The sequence below is a fragment of the Seriola dumerili genome, unplaced genomic scaffold (assembly GCF_002260705.1).
Source record: "Seriola dumerili isolate Sdu_G_001 unplaced genomic scaffold, Sdu_1.0 BDQW01000002.1, whole genome shotgun sequence".
NCBI classification, from domain to species: domain Eukaryota; kingdom Metazoa; phylum Chordata; class Actinopteri; order Carangiformes; family Carangidae; genus Seriola; species Seriola dumerili.
This window is the reverse complement of record NW_019174257.1, coordinates 7,889,205-7,910,480: the sequence shown is the minus strand read 5'-3', so window position 1 is coordinate 7,910,480 and position 21,276 is coordinate 7,889,205. Positions and strand designations below refer to the sequence as shown.

Genomic DNA, 21,276 nt, shown 5'->3' with positions numbered 1-21,276 from the left:
ACAGTAGGATTGCCATTTTTGCAGTTGTCTGATGTTTCAAAGAGCAATCGTTAGCAAGTAGTTAGCAACTTAATCAATAATGCTAATTGTTAGTTGCAACCCTCTTATACACTACATGGCCAAAAGTATGTCTTCATACCTTGAAACCTGACTTCACCCTCATCAAACACCCTTAGGATGAAATAGATCCACAGCTTGTCTCCCAATATCAGTGTTAGACCTCACTAATGCTCTGACTGGGAGTAAACCCTGCAGGCAGGCTCCAAAATCCTGTGGAAACCCTGAGACGAGGGACCGTTATAGAAGCTCTATAAATGACATCATTGATTTTTGCTTGCAATGGCTGTGACCAACTTCTGCAACACATTCTGGGGTTGCAGCTGATTAAGGGGTACTCCACTATTTTTACATATAAAGATCAGTTTATTTGTCATGAGCAGTACTACTTAAACTCTGAAAACAGATGTAAAATGTCCTCCGTGGCTCTGGAGGGAAGTTTATAAAATCTGAGAAAATAACCCTATGGTGGTGTCTCGGCTTTGGCTTGGACACAACACATTTTAAACAAAAAGCCTGAGTTACAAACTGTGGGTGTAGAGTTAGAAGGACGTAGGCCTTTATTAGTTAGGGAAAGTTTAATTAAGACACTATCTAGTTGCATGGTCAAAATTGCAGTAGCCAGTATTTTTGAGTTTGACCCATACTAGGAAATAAGTTAGTGCTGCATCTCTTTCTCTAGCAATTTCCCCAAACTTATGAGGAGTACTATGATAAAATCCTCAGATCACACATCAACATGTAACCAAACAGCCTACACTTCAACTTCAGCCTTACTAACTGATTTTTTCAGTCCAGTGATAATGTCAGATATTTTGAGGGTGTTTGAGACCTCAGCTGGGGTTGACGGACTGGCCTGGTCACTGTGGTCCAAAGCATGGCTGCCTGCTCAGGGTGTGTCCCCTCTGAGGAATCCTGGAAGGGGGTGAGTGGTGTTGACAGTTGGGTGAGAGACTCTGGAGTTGGTGTTGTGGTGGGAAATGTAACCCAGAATAGATACGACGGCAGCTGGACCTCAAGCCACACTGGTCGGACCTCACCTAAATCTGTCCGCCACGTGTCCCTGGTTGGCTGCTGGATAAATATATGCACGCATATACAGTTTATGGTATGTATATGTACTTTTGGACCCCACTGTCTATATTTATATGCTCTTCGTTATGTGCTCTGAGTTTGTCTTCATGTTCTTAGAGGTCTTGGTTTGGCTCAGAAAATGACGTGCATATGATATTGAGCTCAATTCATTGTATTTGTTTGTTTATATATGAGGTATTAGTGTAATCTTAATCTACAGATGTGTCAACCTTTGTTTAAAGGTCCAAATGTGTGAAATGTGTGACTTCCACGTAGTAGCCCATACTGGCCTTGCTCCATCTTAATCCTGCTTTACTTGACAGGTACATTTGACACTACCGATCATACCATTTTATTCAATCAATTTACTATAACCACTATAATAATATTCCCGTTATAATATTCCAATTATAATGATCCCAAATAAATACAATAAGTGGTTTAGCTCAAAAAGCGTCTTTGAGAGGAAACCTCTTTGAGGTTTACCTCTAGGGATGATTATGGGCCCCATTCTTTTCTGTATTTACATGCTTCCCTTTGGTCACATAATTAGCCACAACATATAATTTCATTTGTATGCAGATGATACACAAGTATATCTTCTTGACAACCCTATGCAAAGACTATATTGACAGACTAATAATTTTCTAAGGCCTACCAACAGGGCATTCAAGGAGAAGCCAGGGATTTATTAACTTTGTTAATAGAAATTAAAAACTGCTTGATGTAGACGTGGCGGTGGACAAGAATAGCGACTGTTCCTATCAATAATACCAATTTCAAATCTGGTCTGCATCACCCCTCAACTGCTGCATATGCACATGCTTTTTTCTCTAAGAATTCACCAGAAACGTGTAAAACAGGTGCTGAGATAAATGACTGTTCTGCAGCTATGTGGAGTTTTATTGGCTTTATCAAAAAAATATCTGTGACAGTATGCTGCTTTGCATGTGAGCAGACAATTACATGATACATTTTGAATATCTGGGGTATCCTAACTCACTTGGCGAGGCAGCTTTCCAAGATGCATTCACAATCCAAAGTATCAGAATCCAAAGCTTGCATGTGCACATTTTTGACACAAGAGAACAATTATGTTGCATAACTTCTCATAATGAATGCCTAACGTTAACCTAATCTGATTCTTAGAATATACTTTCAATGCTGAAGTCAAAAATCAAACCTTGTTTCACCCCTGCTAATGAAGATAGGACACATCAAAATCTTCACCTACATGGGCAGAAACGTCTGTGGCAGCAGTTCCAAAGAGTTAATCAATAAGATGACTGGGAGAGTGAAAGAAGTGCTTCTTGAGTGTTGTATTTCTGTACCTCCTTCGGGCAGCGAGTCGTTGAAGAGCCCCTCCACAGACATGCAGCTGCTCCCGTCACCCCCACAGATCCGGCAACGGTCCTCACGAACGTCTGAGCCGAGGATGCGATCACAGCCTACGTGCTGTGAGAAGGGAGAAATGAGTGAGCTGCAGGGTCACTCAGGGTCATGGGTGAAGGGGCACAGTCAGTAAGTCGAGAGGTGTCAGAGGCCGGGCTGAGGGATTACCTCTAATGTCTTCCAGACCACTTTTCCAAAACACAGAAATATCAGATGGTAAGTCCAGATGTGCTTTCTGATCCTGTGCAGACATAATGCTCTTAGGTTGCTAAACTCATAGCTGTCGACATAAATAAGTTTCATGATGAGCAAAGCAGGTGGTTTTACTCAAACTCTTTAACAGTGAACCAAAGCTAAACAAAAGTGCAGAAAATGAATGGCAACTGCTCTCATTCCCATATATTCATATGACAGTTGCTTATTGTAGAGAGGGATAATGATGCTTAAGTTTATTATTACTTTTACATGGATTAGATCACAGTTCAAAACTAAATCCATAGTTGAAACTGTGATTCGCTCGGTGGTTATCTGGTGGGTTTGTAATGTGGTAGTGGTGAGTTATTGAAATCTAAAATGATGAAAGGTCACAACTAGCAGGATGCCCGTTGTCTCTACAAGCAGACAGTATTTCTTAGAGCTAATTTGAACCAATAGGACAATATATAATCCATATTATACTACGGTGCTGGAATATAAAGTTAAGTGTGAGATGGCACATTGTCGCTTCAAAAACTGACTTTCAAACTTCACCTTGGTCCGTTAATCATCCATTTATTCAGTATTTCACCCAATCTGTAATTAGTCAATTGAATTGTTTCATTGTCCAAGCATACATGTCATGTCCATGTCACGCTCACTGGCTCAAGCTTTCAAATGTTAGTATTTCATGCTTTTTCTTTGTCATATATTATAGGAAACTGAATATCTTGGAAGAATTTGACGGACAAAACAAGCAATGTGAATGTTGTTCCACGCTCTGGGGGATTGTAACGGACATTTTTCTGACAATTTTCAGACAAAACGATTAATCGAGAAAATAAACGATAATAACAGTCGTTAGTTGGAACCCCATTTCATTTTTATGTATTTGAGGTCATCTAAAATGGAAAAATCACATTTGTTATATGGACTATTCTATTTTTGATACACATAAAAAACAAAAAAATTTTTTTTTCTTCATTTTTCCAGATTGAAAGAAATAATTGGATGAACAGATGATACACGGATCTGTCTTGGTCTTAAATGACTTTGCCTAAAAACTAACAGGAATAACTAAGTTTGTATTAGGTATAAAGGAATCACTATTACGATTGCCTCAATAAGAATGCAAGGATTTGGGTAAATAATTGCTACAATGACATGGCTGAAGAAATTCAAGGGCTTCTGGTATTTTATGCAACATTTTACTGTGTCTGCATGAAACTCTTTTTGAAAATGACAGACCAACAGCAAGAAAAGCTTTTTTTACCAACAAAGTCTATGTTGCATTTCTGATTCGTGCCTTATACTTTACAACTGAGACAAATCAGCAGGTGAAATCCCTGTGAGAATGTAGCCTTCACCTGGATTTACGTGGTCTGTTAATTTCATGAAAGAACAGTTGTTGCTAATGTTTTGTACACACTATATTTTGTCCAACAGATCCGGGGAAAGCGTCCCTAGCAGACATGCCTTTCGTCTGCAGCAGCATGTTGTGTTCAACTGGACCATCTGTTCGTAGGCCCTTTCCTACCTCCCCCACTTCTCCCCGTCTCCCTGTTTCTCCCCTCTCTCTTATTGTCAGACGCCAACTCCTGAACCAAAGCCAGCATGAGGCTGCAAACAAGAGATAGAGATTTCTCCAGTGTGTTTGAAGTTTTATGTGTGCATAAAATATATGAGAGGTGAGACGACAGAGGAGAGGGAGAGGGAGAAAGAGGTGCTGACTGGAAAGCAAAAATTGAGAGAAAGAAGAAGGAAAAGAGAAAGAAAATATCGAGAAACAGAGTAAGAAAATTAGTGGAATGGAGAGATGTAGAGTTAGAAGGGGAATGAGGAAAAGAGAGACAGATAATAAGACCGCAGTGAGCCAGCCTGCAGTGCAGACAGACTAACAGCTGAGCTGGAGGGTCACTGAGTTCCTACAGAGCAGAACAGAGCAGAACAGAGCAGAGTACAGGAAAAAGAGAGCAGTGAAGGAGGAGGAGAGAACAGAGGGGATGTTGATAAACAAAATCTTCTTTTTGGATGAGTCCAGGATCTCCATCCTCCCTCAGCTCCACAGTCTATAAGACACTTAAAATAAAGTGGGGGGGCTAAAAAAATAAACATTTTTGGCTCTCTACAAAACAACAAGCTGGCTGTCCTGAAGTTGTTGCCTCTCATTTTTGTCTCTGCTTACATCCTTTACTCCCTGTGCAAAACTTCAACTTACTTTTTAGACTAGAGGAATATCCAAAAACAACAGATTGGGAATCAACACCAACCCAGTAAATTGTGTGCTATTACTATTAGGGTTTTTTTTTTGTCTACATCCCTTGACAAATGAGCCATGTGGGTGTCAACATAGGTTCCAGGGACCTGTTGGAGCTCCAGGTGGTCTCCACTTCATCAATATGAACAGCAGTTAAGTTTTGTTTTCATTAACAGCCAGGATTAAAGAGAGAGTATCAGTAATGGGAATCTAAGAGTGCTGCCAAAGTTACGATAATTCTTCAGTTCAGCAGCTGATAGTGATGATCGTCAGCAGCCTGTGTGTAAGCTGAACAGTGGCAGCTGTCCAGAGTCTAGAGAGCGAGTATAAACAATACTATCTCAGTTGAAGACAGTCTTGTGTTGATTCCTTATTCTGCTGCTTCAGCTGAAACTGTCTGCTCACATGCGCACATACAGTACACTATAACAGCTTGCACTTCAACCAAACGTTTGCTTCGCTGTGTAGAGACAAATGAGAATTACCGCCTCGTGGTTGTATGTCTCCGCCAACCAGTCAAGTTGGAGGAAATATGATCAGAATCTCTGCTTCTGTTCCTGAGTTACAGCGTTGAATAATGGCTCGAACATTATGATGTCACAGTGAAGCTGACCTTTCACCATTTGAATATAATGTTATCACTTCTTCATTTTATCATATTAGTCACTTGTGTTAAATTGTGTGATAATTAGTGTATGAATTATTTGAATGAGTTATAGTCAAAACATGTCTTTTGAAGTCACAGTGACCTTGACCACCAAAATTTAAATCAGTTCATTCTTGAGTCCAAGTGAATGTTTGCACCAAATTTGAAGAAATTCCCTCAAGACATTACTGAGATATCGCATTCACAAGAACGGGAAGAATGGACGAATGGACAACCTTAAAAAACAATACCTCCGGCCACAGCTTTTGTCAGCGCAGTCATACAGACACATTTAAATCTTCTTATCTCACCTTGCACTCTCCATTTACACACACGTCCAGGGAGTCATCTCGGCAAGGTGTGCCATCCACAACAGCTGGAGCACGCTCTGTGTAGAAGTTGTAACCTTCTGCCAGGCAGTTAAGAGAGCAGGGCTTCACACCCCCTGGACACACAGACACAATTTGATGAAGTATGCAGTTAAAAAAAAGAAGGTATGTCATATTAACATGTATAACTGGTTGCAAGTCTTTGTTTTGCCTAATGAAAGGTGCAGAGTGACAAGGCAGAATAAACGAAAGAGGAGTCAGCAGGGGACTAGGAAATGTTTTTCAGTGCTGACAAACCAGAGAACAAGCAGCTGAATGTGATTAGGTCTCTGCTTCCCCTTGACTATATAACCACAGACACAAAACTACTGTTCTGCCTCAATAAATGCAAGTAAACATACATAAACAGTACAGCAAGTCAGTGGCTAGAGTCGCAGACTGACCTCACAGAAAGATGTAGAAATACTTTTACTGAAAGTAAACTAGCAAAAATGACAAATTTAAATCAAAAACTGCACACATTTTAGAGAGGTCCAAATTACCATGATACTGTGGCAAATAAATGATTTTTCTTATTTCACAGATTTTCTCTCAACTGCAAATTATGTTAACAGGTAATAAATTCAAGCCTGAGAACCAATGCAATGACTGACAAATATTATTCAGTCATTAGTCATTATACTGCACCTAAAGACTATTTTCATTAACAATTAATCTACTGATCAATTTATGGCTTTGTTTAAACAATGTTAGAGAATAGTAAAAATGGCCATCATCATGAATGTAATGTGACATCAAAATCATTAATTTCCTATCAATGAATTGATTCAGCATTTAAGCTCTAGTTAAATAATTTCCTTATCAGTTCATAAGGGTGTAAGTGTTTAGAGTTTATTATCTCCACTGGTGTGAGGAGATAAACACACTGTGAGAAAAGGAAATGCATAATGAAACACAATCTTACATGTGTAGACAGTACATTAACATTGTCCAGAGGACTCAAATATTTAGCATTAAGGAAATGCTGCATGCACCACACAGCCAGGCTACCTGTCAGAGCAGATTTGGAACAAAATGTCTAGCTATTTGGTAAACCTGCCAATAGGAACCCACAGTCAATTTATGAATGTGTCCAAGCCTGCCAAATATTGTTATCACTAATCTACACTCATATCCTAACACAGTGACATTTGCCAGAAGGGACTGCTACTTGAAAAGACATCATCCATGCATAGATTGACAACTCAGCCTCTCTAGGATGAACACTTTGCTCCTACCTTTATTCTGAAAGACAACATCAGGAGTGTTGGAGATATTACAGGACAGGTCATGAGAGACATTAAACCATTCCCTGGCATCACACAGGAATGTTTTGTGAATGATCACATCTGTGGTTAACACCTCTCTGACAGCAGCAGCAATTAAAATCAACAATACGGTTTATAAGCTGTACAGCCATTTATAATACAGGCAACTGATTCTAGGTGGTATAAAGATGTGCACGTGCATGAGTATACCCTTTAATCCTTTATTTGCCCTCTGTTTCTTTCCCTTCACACACACACACATCCACGACACAACACACACACACACACACACACACACACACACACACACACACACACACACACACACACACACACACACACACAGTTGCTAGAGATGTTTTCTCTAGCCAAGTAGTATATATCCTTCATTCATCTGTGTAGCTCGCCAACAGCTCCACTATTTGAGTGGCTGTTGACATCAGTCTGGGCTGTGTTTGTTTGTGCTGGCAGTGCTGAAGCAGGTACAGTATGTACTGGGAAGGAGCGAAAGAGAGAAAGAAAGACAAAGTGAGAGAGTATGCACTGGCAGGGCTTGCAGACGATAAAGTGGTCAGACCACGGAAAACTACAATTCCCATGGTGCCTAGCTTTGGCAGGGCAATCATGGCTTGCAGCAAGTTGTGTGTGTGTGTGTGTGTGTGTGTGTGTTATAACTTGCAGGGTGTGTTGTATGGAGTGTGAAGGTTGAATGTGAAGCCTGCTGGACTGAGAACAGCTATGTGGAGCAGCTTGTTTAAAAAAAAGATGCTTAAAATGACAGACCTTTTTTTAATGAACTGTCCTTGGCTGTCTGAGCTGAGAGGGGAAGGCTGTATGTGTTCTCAGTGTCTCAGGACAGAGACTAGAAGGAGAGAGATTGGATAATGGTGAACTAAATAAAATCAGAGGAGGCATCCAGAGCAGACAGGACAAAGAAATTGGTAAGGAAGCTGCTCTTCCCTGAGTGAGAGGGTAAAAGTGAAAGGAGGAAAGCTGAAATGAGGACTTGAGGAGAGTGAGAGGCTGCAGAGGACAGAGAAAGGGCTGGGCGGTGTGATCTGGCCTTAACGCAGGGCAGAGTTTATGGCACTGTTCCTATTTTAACAGCTGTAAGGGATTTCCATTGTAAAATCAGCTGACTTGATGAAAGGAGCACTTGTTGCCTGAAGTTGGAATTGGCTGGCCGGCCATCTCTGTAAGCCATTATGTTATTGGAGGGCTAGATTAAAGGCAGTTATGTCGTTGAAACTATTTATCTTTCACGTCCAGTGTAGTGTTCATCAGGAGCAAGGAATTCTTGCAAGGCATTGTGGGATGCATGGCTCTCTGCAGCCAGCATCTGCGAGCCAGACAGGAGGGAGAGTGTCTGCAGCTTCGATTCACTTTCTCCTCACTCCACACATAAACACACACATAAACACAAACGCGCACACACACACACACACCCTCCTCTCTGTCTCCAGACTTCTGTTCGTCTCATGTCATCAACTTATTTATTATCACAGTCACTGAAGACTTAAATTCGTCTTTAGAGAAAAAACACTTTCCTTTGACTTGCTGTGTGAGGTTTGTTGTGAGGTTGTTGAATTGCAAAACCAAGTTAAATTATAATAAGTAGTAATTCTAATATTTTTTTTGTTTTGTTTTATAATTTGAGTTTTTATGAGCTAAGTTCAGCAAAATGTACAGTATCGAATATCAAGTATATATTCAAGTGTAGGCAGCGTTTTAACGTTGTAGCTGGTCCATGTGGGACTAATTTTAACTAGTTTATATATGTTTATGCAGGTAACTCTACAGTATTAACCTACCTAACAGATATAATATTTTGTATGGAAAGATTGCCAAGCTCAGTGGGGTTTAGTTTTTTTAGCGCATGTAATGGCCTGTTAGTAACTGGTATAGATATAGGGCTTTGTGTTTTTTAAATCCCCTTTAATTATCCCTTAGACGTTAAAAAAAAAAAAAAATATCAGTAGTACCTGTGCCATGGCACTGCAAAGAAGTTGAAGAATCACAACTTGTCATACAGGTTGTAAATAAACTACCAGGTTGGACAAACTTATAGGAACGAGAAAATGAAGGTGAACAGTACATTTACAACTCATAGTTGTAAAGTCCTGAACCACAGACTTGTTGCATTTCTGGTTATGTACACAGTTCTTCTGTGTAGTGAATGGTTAATGACTACCTCACACTTTTGGATTTCTGATGCCCCCACCTGCTTGGTGACCCATAGAGATCTCAGCGATTACTTTAGTGAGGGCCAATGTTGTCATTACCAATGGAACCAACACACCCGATGGCCAAAAATTATGAATATCAGAACAAGTTGTAATAAACACTGGTTGGCAGGGATGTTAAGGTCAAAGAGGCCATCTGCATTACAGAACACCATGAAGCAAATAAATTCACACACACAACCCACACAGTGTAGGTTTAGTCACTCACCCCCTCTGTATGGCTTCCAGGTGTAAAATTTTCCCCGGAAAGGAACGCTGTCAAAGTCAGAGCACTGAATCTCCCTGAAATCCCGAGAGCCTGCAGGGCACTCCTGTAACACACACACACACACACACACACACACACACACACACACACACACACACACACACACACATATATATATATATAATACACACTGTATATATACACAGTACATTCACCACCACCCTGTGCAATGACCAAACACAAAACAAATGAAATCAAGTAAATGATGGTGTGTTGACCGATTGATGGTGATGGTGTGATGATGATGAAGAGTAGTGATACTCACATCAATATTGCAGGACCTGAAGCGCTTTCTCTCCCCTAGACAATACTTTCCACCAATGGTTGGCCTACAACCAAACACAAAGAGAACCAGGCCAGTCAGTCACATCTGAGTACAATTTAACAAGATCTAACCTCCATCACATCACCACACAGCGCTGGCTCCTGATCTCTGCTTTGTCTGCCTCCATCAGGGTGTTTTCAATCTCGCCGTCTGTCTCTTTTATTGCTTCATTGTTTATCACAGACCATCACGACAACACCTCTGTATTTCAAAAAAGGAGCTGAAAAGGAAGTCAGAGCCAGCCACCATCAAATGGCTGCTTCTGCTAAACTTTCAACAAATTTAAACATGATGGAGCCAAAGCAAATGTGCAAAATGATGCTCAGAAATAATAGGAGACAACACCGCTGGCCTCAGATTTGGGTCAATTCATTCTCAGCTTAATCAATTCAAGATGATGGATCTGGTGACTGTGATTCAAAAGCAAGTCTGCTTGTTGTTTTCTGATGACTCAGACTCTGAATTATTTCATACACGATTAAAAAGGTATGTTAGATATCTGAATATGTATTATTATATAGATCTAGAATGTGTTTAAAATTGGGTTTTATAAGACTGGTTACTAAATATTTAATGTTCTGTTCCATATTTCATCCATTGAGCAAGGCCAGTATCAGCACAAATCATGATCCAGCATATTGCATCAATACCTCACTACAATTTACTGTCTAAATAGTTTGCCAGTTTTTCTACAAGTTTACAGAACAAAAATAGAAGATTTTATTCCCACAATGTCCTTTTCAAGCCTACATCAAATTAGGGGTTTGAAATCCTGATCGGAAAAGCCCAGTGATGACTGTTAAGTTCAGACTTTTTCAAGTCTATCTTAATACAACACTCAAGTGGCCAAAGGTTTATTCAAAGAGTTATGGGAGGTTGTATGTATTCCTCCTCTTCATACTGGCAGAGAAGTGATACTTTCATTGAGCAACAACACTGTAAGACAAAATCACAGATCCTCTCTTTGTGCAAAAATGCATTCAAAGTTCAGCTGAAGTTAATGAGGCTATCGCTGTCTGGGTTAGCTATATCACACAGGTATCTTACAAATTATGTTGCTTTTTCTTGTTTAAAATTCCCTCTTTGTGTTTCCATGGAGAGCATTTTCTTGTTAAGCTGTGGCAGGGGGAGCGTCATGAAATTCAAATGTAGATTTGTTGCTGAGACAAGACACTGGTAATAAACGTACACACAACTGCCAGGAACAGGACACAGTTAAACACTGGATTCAATCGTTCTCGATTTTCAGACCACTGAAGCCTCATATTAACTCCAGCTGAATTTTGAAATGCATTTTTGCAGAAACCAATGTCTGTGGACCTATTCCCATTCCAGATTCCAGTCATTTTGAAGTTATTAAAGTTTGAAGTCAGCTTTAGCACCCTGAGTTTCACCAGCCACAAAACTGATAATGTATTTCAGACTGGTCACAGCTGAGACCTTTACCTGGGGCTGTCACAGTGTCTGACAGAAGAGGAGACTCCACCTCCACACGTCCTGCTGCACTCCTCCCAGGGTGACCACAATCCCCAGCCTCCATCCACGCCCTCCGGACGAGTCCCATATGCCACACACACCCTCTTGTAGCACCACTGCAGTAAATCATACTCATAAATACACAACAGCAATAACAAGAAGGACTCATCAAAAAAAAAAGTTTAATTTTAATTTTTCTGGTAGCCACAAGAGTGGAAAGGCATCGTAAAAAAGCTAACCAACAGGCTAATGGAAGCAAATATCATGATATCAATCATAATCTCAAAGGGAAAACAAAACAAACCAAGATACAAGATACTTCACAGTCCCAAGAAAAAAAAAAACTTTCAGGATGATTTTTTTCCTTTTAAAATGGTTCCTCTTATAAATATTTTCATTGGAAAACATGTCAGAGAAGATGAGTCAGCATGAGGACATGTGCTGCTTTTTAAGTCTCGCAAAAATCAGGAGGACTGATCCCAGATGAACAAATACAACTCTCAACCTAATGTCTATCCTACCTACACCAGCAACATCCTTATGCCCTACCCTTAAAAAAGGATAATGTAGAAAAAAGGAGTTATTACATGTTTACTTACACCTTTCTCTATCGTGTTGGTCTGACAGATGGTTCCCTCTGCAGCAGGAATGCTGCTGGTGATGCAACGGTTGCTCTTACTCATGCACCAAAGTTCACTGCAGACTTCCTGTGAGTGTGTCAGTGAAAGGAAAAGAAAATAAAGACGACGGAGAGACAGTGAGAGAAGGGAAAGAACAAAGCAAAGAATGAGACAACCAGTCAAGAGTGTTTCTATACTCATTATAGAGACACAAGGTGGATTTGCTGACTCCTCTTCTCCCTCTACAGCGATGTCTATAACACATGGGTTACGTTTTATTGTGTACATATGCTCTGACCACATAGTATCGATAATAATGAGTCTATAAAGCAGTGTGCTCTTCCAGATGTCCATTCGCTCTGAGCCTGGCCCCGTAAAAGTTGACCATGCAATAAAGTGGATGCTATTCAGCGATGGTATTGCAAGATGTTTCACGTCATCGCAGAGACGCCGACTTGGAGGGGAGAGCCAGAGGAACATAAATCAGAGTGATAATTATCCGTCACAAAAAGAGTGCAACATTTATATTGTTTATAGAGGCAGAATCCAATCAAATCCATTACAAGCTACCTGCTACCAACCACTTCTGAAAATAAAATGCAGTATACCATCTCAAAGTCACATAAGAACTTGAGAACTCTAGCTGTTTGAGTTGGAGGTGATAATTACAAGACTTAAAACTGCGATGACCTCTCTCAAGAACTGCAAATTAGGAGAGAGATGCTTGTGAGGGCAAAATATTTGGGGTGAGTAAAGCTGGGTGATAGGATGCTATGTACCACAAGACATTATTTTGCTTTTTTAGTGAAAAAAAAATAGACAATCTCGCCTAATTAGTTTCTTGGTTGATTTTACAGAAAATATCCTACAAATACTGAAAGATAAAATTACCAATACTGTGACAAAGGATTTAATCCATTTTACCAAGTATCAGGGAGAGACAGTGGAGACCAAGTCAAGATGAGAAAGAGAGGAAAAGTAAGCTGAAACATGAATGAAAAGTGGGACAGTGTGGACAGAGCACTCACCGCATATTTACACTGTCGAGATCTGACGCCGTACTGGAAGCGACACTGTTCATCTGCATCGTAGGCCTGACCAGGGGCTGTGGTTGGGTACACAAACTCCTGCTTGGGGGGGACGTTGTTCAGACAGGAGCCCATACCTGAGCTAAAGCGCACCAAACATTAGAGAAAAAGGAGGGAGATTAAAATACACAATAAGTAGCAATGTTTTAATTGTTTGTTTTGAGGATATCCAAAGTGAAACTGTTTTATTGAAATGCTGAACAGGCAGCAGATAATTAAACTGAAGAGGATTTGCCAACTGTCAAGACCCATCTGTAACTTGAATGTTTCTCTGACCATCAAAAATTTTACACCGACATCCAAGTGAATTTTTCTTATCTGAAACCTCTAATTACCAAATTATTTGTGGTGTTGCAGATATCTGATAGGCTGACTCACTCCAGGAAGCTGGTGATGTAATCCCGGCTACAGGCGGACCAGATGAACGGGTTTGTCTTCATGGTAATGTGGTCAGCCATCAGCTTGGCGGTCTCCTGGCTGCGGGGGCCACAGGCGTTCCCCATACCATCATGGTTCATGCCAAACCTAAAGCCCATGATGATACAGTGACAACACTTTGAGGCTGTGTGGACGGGGACATTGGAAAAAAAGATCACTGTGGATATCCAAGAGGGCTCTAAAGAACAGACATGTGAAAGTGCACAGTCCATAGCTGTCACAAGTGTTCACCTTCATCTATCAAAAATATATGACCAGATGTTTCATTATTAGGACAGTGGTCTTCAATAAACTGCATTTCTCTCCACTAGGACTCAACTGCTGCTTTTCTATTTGACATAAAATCGGGGACTGATTTACACCTTGTGATGGCTCAACGTCCCACCACTGCAGAACCTGTCAATGTTTTCAAATTTATTTTGACCTTTTACAAACAAAAAGACTACAATGCTACACAACATGAGGTCAAGTCTAAAGCTGCAACAATTAGTTGATTTGTTAATTAGTCTGTCAATCATCAGAAAATTAATCAGCAACCATTATGATAATTGACTTTCGTAAAAATGGCAAATCTTAAATTCTTAATTTTTTTTCCACTGTAAATGAAATATTTTTGGACTGTTGTTCAGACAAAACAATACATTTGATGATGTCACCACGGACTGTGAGAAAATGTTTACTGATATTTATCTGACATTTTATAGATCAAACAATCTATTATAATTGCAAAATGAAAAATTAAAATTGAAGATATTTTGCAATTCACAGAAAATATGACAGTAGCAAACCTGACTAGGTCTGCAATTAATAATTATTTTCATCAATCTTATTATCAGTTCAGTGTCATATATGACAAAGAAAAGCATCCTATTCTCACACTTGAGATGTTGGAACCAGAAACATTATGGTTTTTAGTTGCTATCAAAATACCAAGTATAATAAATCAAAATTAAAATAATCAAAGAATCAAAATGGTTGCCGATGAATCTTTTGAAGACAAACAGTTGTACGTTTCACAGTGTTAGTGATCCATTTGGTGTTTTTTTCACTGAGCAATCATGACAAACAGTGATAACGCTCACAGTAGCTGTGTTTGAGCCTGAAATATAAATGTTCTGAAAGCGTTTATCCTTCAGCTGAGTCATTTCTGTCTTGGTCTGTCTTGTCTTTTCATGTGGGTACCCTCCACCACAGACAGGCCTGGATTTAATCTAATGCTGCACTGTGATGTCAAAACAATTTATATGGCAATTAAAAAACAACTGTTGATTGTGTTGAGGCTGGGGAAGCCTACTCATTACACACACACAAATCAGCACACTATGTCCAGTCATGTTGGCTAGACAGCCTTGGGGTCTGAGTACTCGAAAGCTACCTGTGTTAATCATTAGGGAGGCAGGACCTCAATGGATCTACCATCTGTTGTAATACTTCTCAGTGTTGTGTGCATACACAGTGAAACTGAGTAATACTCAATTACTCTGAGCAAGAAGAATACTTCCCCAAAACAAACCAACTCAATGGTTTCTCAGAAAAAAGAGAAATTAAATCAGTAATCTCTGCTGATTTACTGCATTCATGACAGAAATAAGGCTTATAGGCAGATACAATTACTAGTTACTAAGTGATCCAGAACAGCTGGTCTTGTAAATCACAGTCTCCAAGTCACCCAGAGGATCCAGATATTAAAAAAATCAGGCATATCCAAGTGCTGTACCAACTCCACATGTTACAAATTCCACTGGAAAATAAATAGTGTTACTGAAAGAAAATACACAACTATTAACACATTCTCAACCTGGTGCTGAAGAACACAAAAACTGTCTTAGGAGATGTGGAGATGTAATCTGAAGACAATCTCTCTGCAGAGGGAGATACATGAGACACCTCAGGGATCCTTTCAGAGATATTTTGTGTTTCAGGCTCAACTAAAAAACAGCAACCATAGATCTAGTAGGGATTCTGTGTTTTTCCACACAGGGTTATGAACTTCCCCTCAAGTCGTAGTGTGTTACAGCATGACAAGCATGATCTCTACATGAAACATTGTGATGTTTAAACATGTCCTTAAAGATTTCTAACATGTGACCCCCACTGTATTCTGTTTAACAAGATTAATAACCCTTTCAGACAGCAAAGACATGCATGATGCAGGTCTACTGACCATGCAGTCGGCCTGGTAAAAGAGGCATATTGACAAGTATACTGTCAACAAAAAAAGGGAGAGAAAACTTTTTCTTTATATTTTTTCTCCCTTTTTTTGTATGACATTTGCAAAGCCTGGAGATGGAAATGAAAAGGACAAAATGGCAATATTATTGCATGTGTATGTATGTGTGTGTTACTCACGTGTGTCCTATCTCATGGGCGATAGTAAAGGCTGTTCCCAGACCAATGTCCTCATTGATGCTGCAGCTTCTCTCTGGCTCACACATCCCTCCTACAGGAGCCAGACCTGTTACACACACACACACACACACACACACACACACACACACACACACACACACACACACACACACACACACACACAAAATAAAAATAAAACCCGACTATACTACAGACCACATCTTTGAATCTTTACTTCTGGAAATGGGGAGACTGAAAATAATCAGACTAAAGCACAATAAAGTGTGTGTGTTTTGATCCAGTGTTTTGGGCTGGGCTGGACATTTAGTTGTGATTGTCAAGTTTACGGTTAGGGGCGAGGGAATGTGTTATGTCAGTGGGGGTTTCCTTAGGTATGCAAGCAAATTTAACTCTTTACTGACGCTGTGGTAATAAAAATGTTGATGACACGAGACAAACAGAAGTCCTGAGACAGAGAGGTGTGTGTGTGTGCGCGTGTGTTACCTAGTGTTTCACAGGGCTTGTTTTTTTGGATGCAGATGTCGTACCTGCAGATGGGAAGGAAAATAAACCAGGGCATTTAAAGCAGCATCATTTAAAAGATTGTGTGAATGTTATAATCACACTTACATATGCTTTCAGACACATACAAACATACTGGAGATGTACATGCAGTACATTCAAAATATACACAGAGACATTTGAGGACAGACAGTGGACAGCAGTGATAGCAGATAGATATAGTTTTAAAAGAACAATAGCAGGAAGTCTTGCACGGTCACTGTAGTGTCATCTGTCTGGACAGCTTCCATCCTCTGCTTGATAAGTGCCATCGTAAAACCAAAATGTTCTCACAAAGCCACCACCACAACCATAACTAAAAGAACAGTAATGACATTTCAGTTAACCTCCTGCAACAGGAGCTTGTAGCACATTCTGTTTGGATAGGAAAGCATTTATGGCAGCTCTGACAAGCCCCATCAGATGACTGACCAAACCGTGGTTGGGCTGTGTGCTGATGCACATTCCTCAGTCAATAGCATCAGTGTTTAATATGCGTCTACCAAGGTTTTGTCTGTTTTCCTGCAACAATATCAGTAACAGAGTGGAGTTAGAGAAATGAAGAGACAACTGAGAGAAAGCAGCGCTGTCACATTCAAAACAGCTTTGCCTTGATTTCTGCTCCCTTTCTCCTGCTCTCAGGGTGTCACTCGATTTTCTTTAAACCGTTTTTTTTTTTTTCAAAAAATAAATCTGTCATGGTTTCTCGCTCCCTCCTCAGATCTCTCTTTTTTCTCCAGATGCCGAGCTGGGCAGAGCAACCTCAGCTATCGTCACCCCAGACAGAACAAGACACAGGCCAACTCTCTTGGACTTAACTTAATGAAAACCTATGAGGAGAGGGGCTGAGAATGTAAGAAATCAGCACGGAGATAACACTGTTATAACCCTTGAATGAACAGGAAAACAGACTAAACATATTCTTATTTGCAAAAATGACCTGGAGAAGTTGCAGCAGGAGGTTGAGTTGTATAAATAAACCTTTTACAGAGCTATGTGGTGCAGCCACACTTTGGAATGTTTGCCAATGTGATATAAATGGTAGCAAGTCTGCAATTTCCTAATAATTTCCTGGAAAGTTTCGAGGAAGGAATTATGTAATTTGGTAATGTTACAGAGAAAATGGACATAAAGGTCTGAGAAAGTTATTTGAGTTCAATTATTGTATCACTGGAAACTTAATTCTCTGTTGAATTGTATGCTTGCCTGTAGACAAAATACACGTATTTCAAAATCAGAATCCCTGTTGTGGACGGAGTTAAAAACACTAAGTCAGGCTAGAAAAATATCATATTTTTATATTATTATTATATATTTTTATTATATTTTTTCATATAAAAAAGAAAAATATTTTAAAAATACTTTTTGTTCATGTGAGATTGGTGTTTCAGTTTGGTGGCCTGACCTGGTGATAAGCACAGCAGTGTCGTGGTGAGCGATCCCATTGTCTGGTATGGCGTTCCCATAGCTGCTCCGGTGTTGGATGGTTTTCTGCCACTTACAGAAGCTGTCTAAAGACTTCCCTGCATGATGGTTGATCTCTAGTGTTGGCTGGAAGAGAGCCAAGAAAGGAAGAGCAAATTAGGCAAATAAAGTTACATATTTATATTTCAACACTCTATAGAATGGGGATTACAACGACAGCAATTTCATGCTTTTGCAAAGATACTTTAATAATGTTTGGTTACTCCAATGTCAACAAAGAGGAGATTTCAACAATCAGATGATAGGCCAACAATGCTATGATAACCCAGCTACACTCTTCCTGTATTGCAGCGTTTCAGGCTTGTTTTCTGCCCCAGTATGTTAGTCTTTCTGTCCTGTGAAAACGATGCATCTCCAAAGCAAAAAAAGCTGTGTTTTCAGCTTTGTGACACTACATTTTCCAGATAATCCAATGGGTTTTTAAATGGTTTATAAGAAGTAAGAGAATTTTCTCATTGCTCATACATTTTTCTCATTACATAAAATAACACTTAATTCTCTAGTTTATCTCAAAAAATAAAAATCACCAAATTTGGAGATACAGTATATGGATTTAAGTGGACAGTGATTTCATTAGATTGTATGCCATACATGGTGAGACCACACTCGGAAAATTGGGATTCCAGCCTTGAAAAGATTAAAAAACTTCCCTCCACTGTATCAAAGAAGCTAATGTGGATGTAGGATTAGAGTGAAGGTGCTTTCTAGTATTATGAGAGTGCAGAGAGGAGAAGGAGGAGTGCACTGCTGGCCACAGCTGGCGAGAACTCGTAACCCAGGAATGCATGTGGTGACATAACTAGTAATTGCCTCATCCCACAGTCCCTCATTTCTGGGCCCACTGCTGGCCTGGTTTTCCTTTCCAGGGGCAGCTTGCCGTTTTCAGACCTGGAAACCAGCAACAGAACCACTCGACTCAGACTACTCTCAGTCCTGTCCCCGACCTCAACCTCAATGGTCCATGGAGTAAGAATAACAACACTAATACTGCACACCGCTAATGATCCTAACATTTACTTCTTTAATCTCTCAGATGACGAACACATCCGAGCGGTAAATTATGGAGCTAATTTTGGGGCAGTATGAACAGTATGAATCATAAATGTTCCCTAATAAGACATCTATAGAGGAAACCTCAAAGCCACACTTTAATGCCCCTTTTATTCAATTTGATTCATCTGTCAGATCGCTAGAAGGTCAACATTACGATAGAGCTGGCCACACTGTCTCGCCACATGCTGTTAATGGCAGGCTAATAAGGTCATTTACTAGGTAGTCTGAAGGCTCAGCTATGCTGGTAAGGTCATGCACTTTTTATGAGCTGAACTATGAGCTGGTCAGGTGTGGATTTTCACTCTATGACCTTTCTAACCTCCTTTCACTCACTCATATCATATAAACATAGGAACAAAAGGCCTAAGAGTCCACAGCCATGCTAGCTGCTCTGTAAGGCTGTACTTAGACACAGCGGTGCATTGAGCTAAATGCTAACATTAGCATGCGAACATACTCACAATGACAAAGCTAACATGCTGATGTGTAGTATGTATTTCAAGTTCATCTTCTATCTAACACTTGCTAATTAGCACCAAACACAAAGTACAGCTGAGGCTAATGGACATGTCATTAGCTTTGCAGGTATCATTAAGTCACAAACTTAAGTATTGGATAAATAAAAAATGTAACCAAATGGGTCATAGATCACAGTTGTTAATATTTATCCTGAGGGGAACATGAATGTTTTTACCAAATCTTATAGTCATCCATCGAATAGTTCTTGAGGCATTTCACTCAAAACCAGAGAAATCAACCTCACAGTTGTTCAACAAAAAGAAGTCAGGGGATCACCAACACCAAAGTCTGTAGGAGCCACCAAACACTAAATTTTGTGCCAATTCATGCAGTAGATTTTGACATATTTCACTGGATAAGTTAAAACTCTGACCTGCTGGTGGCACTAGAGGTTAAATCAGGTGATCACCAAACTCATTAGGATTAATTTTCTTAACACTATGAATGTCTGTATGAAATCCATCCACCAGTTGTTGTGATATTTCACAATAAAACAAAAATGTCAACCTCATGGTGGCACTAGAAGAAAAGTCTGAGGATTAAGAAAGTCAGGGGGATTCATACGTTGAGGGCCATGAATGTTCAAATCTTTATGTCGAATTTCATTCTGGACAAAAGTGGTGGACCGACTGATTGAGTGTGGCTTGAAATTATTGGTAAAATGACGGGCCAGACCTTGAAGAGTCTAGTGAATATAGAGCCTGATGGTGTTCTCTTGTGCTTTAAACGCAAAACGTTTGGTTTTGTGCATCCCCTCTGGTAGAGCAGATTTAGACACTGATGTGTTTTCCATCAGCATCTAAATCTAACTTTGAGATTACTGGAATTACGTCAATGGTCTGAGAGGTCACTGTTCACCACAGTAGCAAGCCTGACTGTCACAAAGCAGTCCTGTCTGACAGGTACAAAACTCCCCTCATTCCCTGACTTTTTCTTTCCTCACCCATCACCCACTTCCACACCTCCCTACATCCTCTTGTCCCTTTCATTACAGCCACCATTCACAGGACGCATTTACACACTCAGTCCACCGGGAGTGGTGCAGGAAAAGATACTTAAGCCAATAACTTCACACAAACAAGGAGTGCATAGATGCTGCCTGGGGAAGGGTTTTGTATAGTCAGGACAGAAAAGTAATGGACAAGGACACAGAGAGACATACAGAGAGGAGAGGAGAAGAGCATTTACTTGGTCTTCCATGAGCAGGATGAGCCGTGTCACCACAATGTTGACTGCATTCCCCAGGCTAGAATCCTGGAACAGTTTGGCAACCTGACCTCCAGGGAAACAAGAATAGACCAGTCTTAAAAACAGCTGATACACCAGAAGAGCACATTACACTAGAGCAGAGTCAAGTCACAAAGCCCAGTCTTGAAAATGGATGAAAAACTACCACTATTCGAGAAATAATAACAACCTGATTCAGCTATGATTTTCCTGTTAAAAAAGCAAATCGATGTGGATTAACGGGACATCTGTGTCTTCTGCTGCACAAGTGAGATTGATTTTAAGTTATAACCACTAACACTCTAGAACATAGACTAGTATGAGAGTCTCACAGGAGCTGTAAAGTCAGTGCATCACAACATCACAA

General features: G+C 40.0%; 1 protein-coding gene across 1 annotated transcript in view; it reads right to left on the bottom strand.

Annotated features, from left to right (window-relative positions):
- LOC111240426 (A disintegrin and metalloproteinase with thrombospondin motifs 10-like) overlaps window positions 1–21,276 on the bottom strand; it is a 44,216-nt gene that overhangs the window by 9,489 nt on the left and 13,451 nt on the right. Inside the window, exons 6-17 of the mRNA XM_022770440.1 lie at window positions 20,871–20,954; window positions 18,031–18,176; window positions 16,569–16,612; window positions 16,065–16,170; window positions 13,656–13,802; window positions 13,218–13,359; window positions 12,169–12,276; window positions 11,540–11,685; window positions 10,034–10,097; window positions 9,709–9,811; window positions 5,933–6,066; window positions 2,463–2,586 (exon numbers count right to left, since the gene is read on the bottom strand). Coding sequence (XP_022626161.1) covers window positions 2,463–2,586; window positions 5,933–6,066; window positions 9,709–9,811; window positions 10,034–10,097; window positions 11,540–11,685; window positions 12,169–12,276; window positions 13,218–13,359; window positions 13,656–13,802; window positions 16,065–16,170; window positions 16,569–16,612; window positions 18,031–18,176; window positions 20,871–20,954 — 1,348 coding nt within the window. The remainder of the gene's footprint in view (window positions 1–2,462; window positions 2,587–5,932; window positions 6,067–9,708; window positions 9,812–10,033; window positions 10,098–11,539; window positions 11,686–12,168; window positions 12,277–13,217; window positions 13,360–13,655; window positions 13,803–16,064; window positions 16,171–16,568; window positions 16,613–18,030; window positions 18,177–20,870; window positions 20,955–21,276) is intronic.